General features: G+C 39.4%; 1 protein-coding gene and 1 long non-coding RNA gene across 2 annotated transcripts; both read left to right on the top strand.

The window, feature by feature from the left end:
- The first annotated feature begins 1,539 nt into the window (after window positions 1-1,539).
- LOC148880758 (uncharacterized) lies at window positions 1,540-3,411 on the top strand. The gene is made up of 2 exons (XR_016104648.1): window positions 1,540-1,770; window positions 2,779-3,411. It is a non-coding gene; the product is annotated as an uncharacterized LOC148880758 (long non-coding RNA).
- A 2,544-nt stretch (window positions 3,412-5,955) lies between these two features.
- Window positions 5,956-10,424, top strand: LOC148880757 (MND1-interacting protein 1-like). Its single transcript, XM_088962773.1, has 3 exons — window positions 5,956-7,235; window positions 7,339-9,088; window positions 9,699-10,424. The coding sequence occupies exons 2-3, from the start codon at window positions 7,403-7,405 to the stop codon at window positions 10,203-10,205; spliced, it is 2,193 nt and encodes a 730-aa protein (XP_088818899.1). The 5' UTR covers window positions 5,956-7,235; window positions 7,339-7,402; the 3' UTR covers window positions 10,206-10,424.
- Window positions 10,425-11,303: the final 879 nt, after the last annotated feature.

The raw sequence follows: 11,303 nt of genomic DNA, 5'->3' as shown, positions 1-11,303 counted from the left end.
TACATATTTAGTTTAAAGTTTCTTACAGTTACTATAGTCTCTACGACAATAAATGAAAAAAAAAAGTATAATTGTTAAATTTTAGAACTGAAATACAATAATTAGGTCTGAAATCTTAGCTCAGCCCAACCCAGGCCCATGTAGGATCAAGCCCGGACTTTTATTTTTAGGCCCATAATGCGGGCTAGACCGGGCCTGAGCCTAGCCTAAGCCCATTGTTATGAAGGCAAAGCCCAGTGCGGACCGGCCTGGCTCGGCCCATGATCACCCCTACCACTTTCATGACCAAAATCATCCGACGTTGCCTGGTCAAGCATTCCACCAATCAATCTCTCCAACCGAACTCTGTATTCTCTGCTCAAATCCAAACCACAAATCACTCTCAATACCCAAAACAGCCCTCTGCAAGAGAAAGCGGTTTTGCCCCTCAAAATCACCCCATAAACAGTCGTGTCTACAAGTGCACCATATTCAAACTTGGACCCAATTCCACCTTTCCTTGGACAGCAGTATTGAGGTAGTGGAGTAAGAACTTGGTGAGGATTAAACTGTTGTTATCCGTTCCATAAGCGCCCATTTCTTGATGACCTGTAACTACAAGAATCGGAAATGATGGATTGGTGATATTCACCCCACCTGGCTCAAAACCCTCTACATACTGTTAAAAATCTACAAAAGATATACAAAGATAACGAGGACAGTCGAATAAGTAATTTATACTGTTAAAAATCTATAAAAAAAAAAAAAAAAAAAAAACTACAATGATTCATCTATCTACCGGTAAAACCCCTAGAGAGTTAAAATGAAGAGGGATACAGGGCAAAACCTTTGTTCGTGAAAATGAAATTAGAAAACACACATGACCGAAATCCTTGTGAATTAAAATGAAAATGAATCCTTATGCATTCGTTCTTTTTGGGTTTGTTCTCTTGGTTTGTTCCTCTTCAGATAGAAAAAGCTAAAATTGATAGGAAAGGGCAATGACATATAAACAGGGGGGGTATTTTAGTAAAAATAGATGTACTTTAATTCATAAAAGGGTAAAATAAGTATTCTGAAAAAAAATCATTAGTTTAATATTTTTTGTCTTAGTCATTAATGGAAGAGAGGTATTTGTCGATTTCTTCGAAAATAAGGATTGCTAAAGTGAAATTATAGAGGTTTTTAAGATTATCAGAAAATTCAGCAAAGATTTTTTGTATTTTACCTTATTCGTAGTAGTGTAACTTGGGTCAGGTTGGGTTAGGAATTTGTACATTGTACCATGGTTTTCTAAATTAGACCGAACCGGATGGTCGGACCGAAAAAACCGGTAAGCACTCAGCCCCCAGGTCCGGTTATACCATAAACCGTTAATGCCTAATAACCGTTGAAAACGTAAAAAAACCGCTGACTCGGGTGATCGAACCACTAAACTGTTCGACCCGGGCAGTGGTTCGCGGGTTACGAAATAAATTTTTGTTAGATTAAAAAAAATAAAAAAAAGGACACTCATGTCCCCGATTCCCAAATCTTACGAGTTAAGGTTAGAAGTTCAGAATGAAAGTTCATTTTCGTTCTTACTTCTAAACGTTCCTTGAGTTCCTTCCTCTCAGATGATCTGCAACAGCCACGACCGACGACCTGCGATAGTCATGACCGATGGCAATCAAGGTGAATCACGACGACTAGGCGACAGCGATGAATTTCATCTACGGCGGATCTCTTTTTGTAATTAGCAGGAGCAACAAGAAGCAGTGGCGATAGGCGAAATTGCAGCGGCGGCCGACGGTGAGTTTGGTCGCATACCAGCTTTTTCTATTCACTTTTGTTTTTTATTCTTCCTTCCTTTTTGTTTTGCGTGGCCGTTTCTCTGTTGCCTCCTTCTAGTTTCGTCAAGGTCCATGAAACCCTCTCTTCTCTTATCTTTCTCTCAACCATTGTTGTCTAAGGTTGATTAGTTCAATTTTATTTGGCTGGTGAAGTGTTTCTTTTTGTCTTTATAATGTAATCATTCATTTCTCCTCTGCATTTTTGGGGGTAGAAGTTTCTGCTCTGCTCTATTTCTACTAAAGAACTTCCTGTTTTTAGTTCATTAGTTTTTTGTGCCTCTTTTTTTGTTTTCATCCGTTTGTGTTGTGAACCGAAGAACCTTGCGTTGTATGTTGGCTTTATGGGTTACAGCTTCACAATACAACAGGGGTAGCCCGTTCCCATAAGCCAGGGCTTCATCCTTGGTGAATGGTGAAAGGGGCTACAGGCTACAGCATAGCCCAATCCATCCAGAGTTTAAGCTCAAGTTGGGATTTTTAGTTTGGGCCCAAATTGAACAGAATGGCCCAATCCAACCTAACCCCAAGGTTTGGGCTCAGTGACCCTGCAGCCTCTACGGCTCATCATATAATTAACATATTCATGAGACCAATTACAATAGTAATATCTTAGTCAGGAAGTCAACAAATCCAATGGTCTTAATTGATTCCATCTGAATCTTCTGGTTACACGTGGGCCCAATAGGAAAGCACCTCAGTAGATAGTAGTTACATGCACACTCGAACTTGATCGGTGCATTCCTATAATCCTATTGTTGGTAAGTTTGAAACTAGTACTAGGACTCTCACACAGAAGGAAAATCGTCTTGCACTCCGTCTCCAACCACAGCTTATATAATTGGACATGACATCCCACTTCCCACATCTCTTTTCTTCGATTCCCTTTACGTTGTTTGATCTCGATCTCGATCTCGTCTCGCGTTTCAACTTTCAACTGTGGAAGTAAAGCAAATGAGCTGGTTGACAGTGGTGCTCATCGTTACCGCGATAAATTATGTGTGTGGTCTCTTGGCGATTGCTTCTTTCTGCTGTCTTGATATATATGGCCAGGATGAAGAGGATGATGAGTTATCTCCATCTCCAATAAGCGAAGTAAGCAAAACGCCATTATCGTCCATCATCTATGGCTCCTGCAGGGAGTGGGAGGGCGATGAATGTGCTGTTTGCTTGGAAGGATTTCTGCAAGGCCAATGCTGCCGCCTTCTGCCTAACTGTCAACATCTATTCCATGCCAAATGTATCGACGTCTGGTTTTTGAAGGCGTCGACCTGCCCCATTTGTCGTACTGAAGTTGCCCTCAAGGTTTCCAATAATGGGTCTTCTGCTAATTAGACGATTGCCGGCCGGAATTCTTCATATATTTCTGCTTACACGATTGTCGGAATAACATTGGGTCTTCTTCTTAGATCTTCTTCTTGATTTTGCTTTTGCTGGGGTAGAAATCCCTGGTTAGTGTTTTTTCTGGCACGGTTATCCATATGGTTGAGTATGAGATTCCTATATTCATTAATTCTCATGCATAATGTACATAATTTCACTCTCATGTATTTGTTCCCGTACAAGTAGAATGCAAACAAATTAATGGAGCCTAGTTTCTCAATACCAGGTAGATGGTTGCTCAAAACCCTAGCAGTAGCAATGATAATCACCGCTTGTTTTCGGCAAACTTAATATAAAATATTGTGGAACGAGTAGCTAGTAAAAGGTGGAGTACATGGCTGATTTGGATCGGATGATAAGATATAGTGCCCAATCCACAGCCTAAGGGTGGTCCTCCGGCTACCTTGTTTGTAGGTTAAACGATGGTTTTAAAACTATTGTTGATTGGGGTGGCCAAACCATTTGACCCAAGAATTATATTGGTGATCATTCAGATTTAACATAATATAGTGAGATCTATGGGTGTAAACGAATTTAATCAAGTAATATTTGAATTTGAATCTGATTAGAAAATTATCGGATTTGAATTTGATTAAATACTCGAATATTCAATTTAATTCAAATTCAAACGATTAATTATTTTAGGTAATTAATAAATATATAATGTAAATATTTTATTTATATAAAATATATAAATTATTTATATGATTTAATTATTATATAACTTATATAAAACATTTATATATTTTATATTTTATATGTAAGAATTAAATAATCAATCGAATTGAAACAAGCCATATTCAAATTCAATTTGATTATGTCAAATCTCAAATTTGAAATCAGATTTTAGAAAAACATTGACACCCTTAGTGAGATCTAAGTGGGCATGGGGGGATAACTAGTGACAACAACTGCCCTACTACCATTTCATTTGTGGTTGCTAGTCACCATTACCATTGCCTACAGGTGTCTATGATTTGGTTAATCGAACCATGGCCTTTTTTTGTAAATCGAACCAGTGGTACCGGTTTTTCTATTTCTCCAAGCCAAAACTGAATCAGTACCACCAGTTAACCAATCCATCGGTTTTGGTTTTTGATCGGTTCAGTTCTTCAGTTTTTATATTTATAGTATATATTATGTAAACATAATATTATATTATAAATAATAAAAATATATAATATATTATAAATATTTTAAAAATATATAATATATAATATATTTATAAAATAGATCATTATAAATATAATATAAGTATATATTTATATATATAATGAATATATATTATATATTATTATATAGAAAATACGTGACATAATAAAAAGATATATAAAATATACATATGAATATATATCGATCGATTTAGTTAACCACCGATTTTTTGTAGGTTAATCGAAAACCGAACCAATCCTTCGGTTTTTCAAAAATTGTGAACCTTTGTAGGTTAACCAAAACCGAACCGATCGGTTCGATTAACCGCACTTTGCGATTCAGTTTTTTTGGTTCAATTCGGTTTTTTAGTTTTTCATGGATGCCCCTACCATTGCCTACTTTCTTTATTTTATTTATTTCATGTGCCAATTACAAAACATTGCCACAAAGACCCCATAGCCAGGCATCATGAACATCTCTTGTTGTTATTCATGGGAGATGTTCACAATGTATGACTGTAATGTCTTATGCACAATATGTGGCCGATGTTTTTGTGGTCAATAAATCCAAACTCAAAGAAAAGAGGCTATTTCTATGAACCCAAATCTCTTACAAACAAAAATAATAGTCTATGCATACGAAATCCAACTACATATAATTAGAAATATCTTGGGTACATGTATGTTAAATTTATAGGGAAAAAGTTCCAAAAAACTTATTTAGAAGGAATACAAATACAAATGTATAGAATGTAAAACCATGTAATTTGTATTATTTTGTATATATTTGCACTGTACATAATTATATTTATACTAGGTATTTTTCATTAAAATTAATAAAATAATACAATATCACTGATCATTGATTATAATATAATGTGGTAGTTGATATTTGTCTTTGGCCTCACAACATCGTTACCACTTATTTTTCTTTCTTCTCCCCTCTCCATTATTCTCTCTATCTTAGGATTGTTAATGGGTTGGGTCTTTTCTCCTCCCCTCTCCATTATTCTCTCTCTTAGGATTGTTAATGGGTTGGGTCTGACCCGATGACTCGAACCGATCGGATCAGTTCTAGTTCTAAGGACTGGAACCAATAACTCAATTCCAATTTCAAACTGACTTAGACTCAATTCGAGCTATATATATAATATTAAATAAATTAATAATATATAATATTTTTAATAAGTTCATTATAATCGGATCCATCGAATTAGATCCGATTGTCCTGAAAACCGACCAAACTGGGTCTAAAATTATAAACTCTACTGAATCTGGTTCGATTTTGAATCCTTAAAATTTGTTGTCGGGTCGGTTGCGGTTCTTCATGGACCCGACCCATACCCGGTCCGTTAACAGCCCTACCCCTCTCTCTCTCTCTTTTTAGCACGTAACATTCAACGAATTGCCTCAACGTTGTCGTACATGGGCATTTTGGGACTATCATACCACGGGTTCGCATCTCTCCCCCCGCCCCCCCCCCAAAAACGTCCCACAAAACCAGAACGCGACGCGTGTCATGAAACACGCACACTGGGCGAGACGCGTGCGAAATCAATTTGACGCCGTTTCAGGCTCCCCCGTTAATACCTCTCTTGCCCAAAGGGTTTCTTCTCCCGATCTTCTCCATTCACTTCGAACTGGAACCCTGAAACCATTGCCCTTTCTTAACCCACCCACGGAAATTAACCCGGTCGAGTTCCGCCGGCCGAGAAGCACCATGTGGATTGTGAACTCTCTCTCTGCACCTGCTTAAAAAATTTGGCATGCATGTGGAGTAGTCTGATGTCTGAACACTCTTGAAGTCTGAATAAAGGTTCAACTGGCATTTCCTTTGAAAGTATGAATTGGTATTTCCCTAATGGGATCCGTCAAACTGTAAGATCTTGATCCTCTCTGCTTCTATAGAGAAGATCAAGATTCAGTTGCCGCAGACCCGCACCTGTTTAGCAAAGACATCTCTGAGTTAATGGCGCTTCTCTGCCGGACTACTCCACATGCATGCCAAACTTTTGAAAATCGGACTACGACGGTGACGTTTTAGATACTAGTCAATAATCTGCCGACGGCTAAGCTCACCGTGGAGTCGGTTGAGACCGTCAACAACCTCATATCTTGCACGGTGCAGAAGATCAAGGCCGCCCTTCACTACGAAAACCGAGAGAGTGAGGAGACTGAAGGTGCGGGTGCTGGCTGTAACTGTGCTTACTTGCTTGAAGACGACTAATCTAACGTTTGTGTATCCCAATAAATAATTAGCAGCAGCATCCCAAGTGGATTGACTGAAATATATAAAAGCCTGAAATCACACTAGTGTGTACATGCAGTTTCAGTCGTCTCATAAACATCAAACATAGATGTGGAGGGTTTCAGGTCTGAAATTGGAGAAAGAGAACGGATTACGGAAGGTCGAGGGATACTTACCTCCTGCCGGAACGGTCATCGACGTTGTTCGGTGGAACTAGAAGAGAGCAATCTCCGGTGGATTACGGAAGATAGAGAGTTTCAGGTCTGAAATTGGAGAAAGCGAAGTGGATGATGCCCTTTTGGGCGAGAGGGAGCTAACGGGGCGGAATTAACGGCCGTCTTATGAGCTTCGCACGAGTCTCTTTATTTCGCGTGTGATCGGACACGTGGCGCGCCCACAACGTGTGGGATGAATTTGGGGGGCAACTTTGTGGGGGGCGGATGTGAACGCCCATACCACAGGCCTAACTTAACGAGATATTGGCACGTTGCAGTAAGAGCCATTTCCTATATAATTTTCTCCTTCCAACCTCTCTTTCTCTCTCTCTCTCTCTCTCTCTCTCTCTCCCTAATTTTCCCTGTTCGACCCACTCGATCTTTTTCCTGCAACTCAAGACGAAAACCAAACGGGTTCTGCATCGTATTGGTAAGTTTTCTCTCAATCTCATTTTAATTTTCGATATCATATACGCTTTCGCATGATTGATTGAACTCATTCAATTGATTGTCTCGATTGCTTGTTCTTTTAGGGTTCTTGATTTCAATCCAATCACCGTTTCTATTTCTTTCTCTCGATCTTGATTCTTCCGTACTATGGGTTGGACCGTAAGAGAAAAGCATATCCGAAGCAGTCGGAAAACTCGATCAATAAAACTTGATATAGATTGCAACCTCTCGGATAGAACCGGAATCCCCTCTTCATTTCATGAATTCTGCTTGAAGCCATCCGATCATCGGAGTTCCGATGACGATGATCAGAATGGTTCCGGGAATCCTAACGTTAACCCTAATTATGATGAGAGTGGTTGGGGATACTGTACTGAAGATCAATTGGAAGAGTTATTGCTAAAGAACCTCGAGTATTTGTATAATGAAGCAATCTCTAAACTCGTAGCGCTTGGATATGACGAAGACGTTGCCTTAAAATCGATCTTAAGAAATGGGCATTGCTACGGTAGCATGGATGTTCTCACGAATATCCTGCAGAATTCACTCGCTTACCTTAATAGTACGTTTGTAAATAATCTGCACAATGGGAATTCTGAGGAACCTGAACCAGTTTTTGGGGATCTGAGGCAACTGGAGGAGTACTCACTGGCAGGCATGGTCTGCTTACTCCAGCAGGTTCGGCCCCATTTGAGTAAAGGAGATGCTATGTGGTGTCTTCTCATGAGTGATCTGCATGTGGGCCGAGCCAGCACAATGGAGATCCCAGTCCTTCCCCCCACCAATGGTGGTGCTGGTAGTGCTGGTGGTACTGGTCCTGTTCCTGGTCCTGGTCCTACTGCTGGCAATGGTGAACCTACAAGCAACAACCCAGTTGGTCTTGCTCCCGGACTATGCAAATTTCATGGTGGTTGGGGATTTGGAAATGGAATTCCATCGGATGTCCCTATTTATGGTGGGTTCTCATCATGTTTTGAAACTACATTGACCAAAGACATTGAGTGTCCAAAGAGGTTCAACCTCACACCGTCAATGAAGTCTCTGTTGAAAAGAAATGTGGCAATGTTTGCTGCGGGATTCCGGGCAAATGCAAAAACAGTTGTAGTACAATCTCAGGCACAACCACAGGTTTGTCCAAGCTCTTTATCTGGTGATGAACCACCCTCGGGAGTAGCATCTGGATCAGAAGTTCAAGCTGTTCAGCATGAGGAGCCTCGAGATTCACAGCCTTCTGATGTTGTGACCTCTGTTTTGAGTAGCTTGGGTAGTTTGAGTCTTGAAGAGAAGCAAGATGGTGGCACAACTGACATGAAGAATGAGATAATCTTGAATCTGATCCATCAGATTAGGGAGCTTGAAGGACAAGTTAAGGATCGCAAGGAGTGGGCCCACCAGAAAGCAATGCAAGCTGCTAGAAAACTGAGCAGTGATCTAACAGAACTTAAGATGCTAAGAATGGAGAGGGAGGAAACTCAACGGCTTAAGAAGGGTAAGCAGGCTTTTGAGGACACAACCATGAAGAGGCTCTCAGAGATGGAGAATGCCCTAAGAAAGGCAAGTGGCCAAGTTGACCGTGCAAATGCAGCTGTGAGAAGGCTTGAAACTGAGAATGCAGAGATACGGGCAGAGATGGAAGCTTCCAAGTTAAGTGCATCAGAATCAGTTACAACCTGTTTGGAAGTTGCAAAGAGAGAGAAGAAGTGCCTTAAGAGGCTTCTGGCTTGGGAGAAACAGAAAGCTAAGTTGCAGGAGGAGGTAGCCGAGGAGAAGCAGAAGATTGCTCAGCTGCAACAACAGTTAACCTTGATCAATGAATCTCAAAGGGAAACTGAGGTGTGCTAAGCAAAACTTCTTAATGGGTTCTAACATATTTTTCTCATTTCTCATCTCTACTGCTGCAAATTACCATGAAGCCAAGGAAATCTAGTGGTTATATTTGCATTCTAAATGATCATCATTCCTGAGAAAATATATTATGTACTTTAGGTCTATTGTCCTTAATGAATTATGGCCTCCAAACCCTGAATTTATTTAATCCAAATTGACTGGTGGGCCAGCTTTGGAATTGGATATACTCCTAGATTTAATTATAAATGTTGTTTATTGCACTTGTATGGTAATATAGATACTCTTCCTGGCTGTTTAACTTCATTTGTTTTGATTAGCTCCACAAATTATTTCTTTATTAAATGCTTAGATGATCAGATTGGACAAAATTTTATGCGGTGTCCCTCCATATAGTTTTCAGTGGAGTATGGTGATCTTAGGTTCATTGTCCTTCTATTGTAAGTACTTGCCTTAATCTGGTCTATGACTGCATATCCCATTTCCTTGTTCTTTATCTTGGACAATGGGCTAAACTTCCTTTCCCCACTTTATTTTCTCTTTATTTGACTCGTAAAAATTATAAAATTGTCATCTTTGGGGGATCTTCTGATCACAGGGAAAGTGGAGGCAGGAACTGAAAGCTAAAGATCTAGCCATTGCACAGGTAGAGGAGGATAGAAGATCAAAGGAAGCAGCTGAGGCAACTGCTAAAAGAAAGCAGGAGGCCTTACGTCGGAAGATAGAGATAGACTTCCAGAGGCACAAGGATGATATCCAAAGGCTGGAACAGGAACTGTCTCATCTCAAAGCAACCGCAGAATCTACTCAACTAAGTAACCCATCTAATACCATGTCTGCAGAAGCAAAGATCCAGAAAGAAACAAATTTGAAGTTGATTGAAGAACTATATAAATTGGAAGATTCTTCTGATACAGAAACAAACATTGAGAGGGAATGCTTGATCTGTATGAAGGATGAAGTCTCAGTTGTTTTCCTTCCATGTGCCCATCAAGTTCTGTGTGCTAATTGCAATGAGGATTACAACAAGAAGGCAAAAGCTACTTGTCCATGTTGCCGGGTCAAGATCGAACAAAGAATCCGTGTCTTCGGTGCAAGCTCCTAGTTTGGTTAAATAAGTTCTGTGGATGAGTAATAAACTTGGTGGGTTAAAAACTATACATTATAATCCCTCACTATCAATGGCATTGATGGTTTTGTTGCTATCTTGCACTTTAAGGACATATCCGGGTGCATCAACATCATTATCTGCAAATAAAGTATGCCTTGTCTCAGGTTGTACTTTGATATGAGTAAAAGGAATGCTCATTACTTGGTGAACAAATTGTTGGTTGCCATTATCTTTATATTTTAGCAAATGCTTCCGTAACATCAGATTTTCTCTTAGTCCCATACTTCCAATGCATTTTGGGGAAAAACTATGCTGATAATAAAACACAAATATTATGTTGTATAGAGTCTAATGTGCCACCTTCTGTAAATGTTGTTGAGATATACATGCGATTTTCATTTTTGTATAACATTACTTAAATCATTTTATACTTTTTCACTTTTGATGCAAGAACTACTGAGTTCTGTGCATGTTTACATTTGTTTTTTGCTATTGAACTGGAATCCATTAGTATTTTGGTTGTTGTGTGCAGTTCCATATCCTGCAGTATGGAGAGAACAAACTATAATTGATTACACTGTAACTATCATTGGTTAACATGTTTCATAAAATGGAACATTGGGCAAAAGAAATTTGGCCCTTTCTTTGTGACTGGTTTTTGGAAGTTTCCTATGGAGAGGCAAAGTTTTTGGTGTTTGATAATCAGCAGTAGATATGGCCTTCAGGTTTATATTGAAGGCCATGATCATGACTGTAGTGAAAGAAAATCACTTTGCCCTGTTCTTGGAAAGCTATATGTTTTCCTTGCTTTAGTCCGTAGATCAAAGTAAGACTTCAGGATTTTGATGGGATGAGTCTTCTAACGGCGGTTGAGTTGGCTGAGAGACCATCAGGTTTTATTGAATCTGAAAAACTGCATGCTTGGATCCTAGGAAAATCAGAGTTCAGACTGAATAATGGTATTTTCCCCTTGTTCATTGAAGTTGTAGGTCTGTGCATGAACTTGAGGAAAGAAATATCATACTAGGTTTAGTAGGACAATCTCTCAAGCAGTTCGGCTCCAGGGGATATGTGTTTCAAATAAGTTGGATA

This window comes from Nelumbo lutea, chromosome 1 (genome assembly GCF_056320005.1).
Source record: "Nelumbo lutea isolate HS-2025 chromosome 1, American lotus-T2T, whole genome shotgun sequence".
NCBI classification, from domain to species: domain Eukaryota; kingdom Viridiplantae; phylum Streptophyta; class Magnoliopsida; order Proteales; family Nelumbonaceae; genus Nelumbo; species Nelumbo lutea.
This window is presented reverse-complemented; position numbering and strand designations above follow the sequence as displayed.

Bases quoted from the DNA above. Each gene is read 5' to 3' on its own strand.
- LOC148880757 (XM_088962773.1), top strand. From the start codon at position 7,403: ATGGGTTGGACCGTAAGAGAAAAGCATATCCGAAGCAGTCGGAAAACT. The intron at 9,089-9,698 runs GTGTGCTAAGCA...TTCTGATCACAG, and splicing joins AATCTCAAAGGGAAACTGAG to GGAAAGTGGAGGCAGGAACT.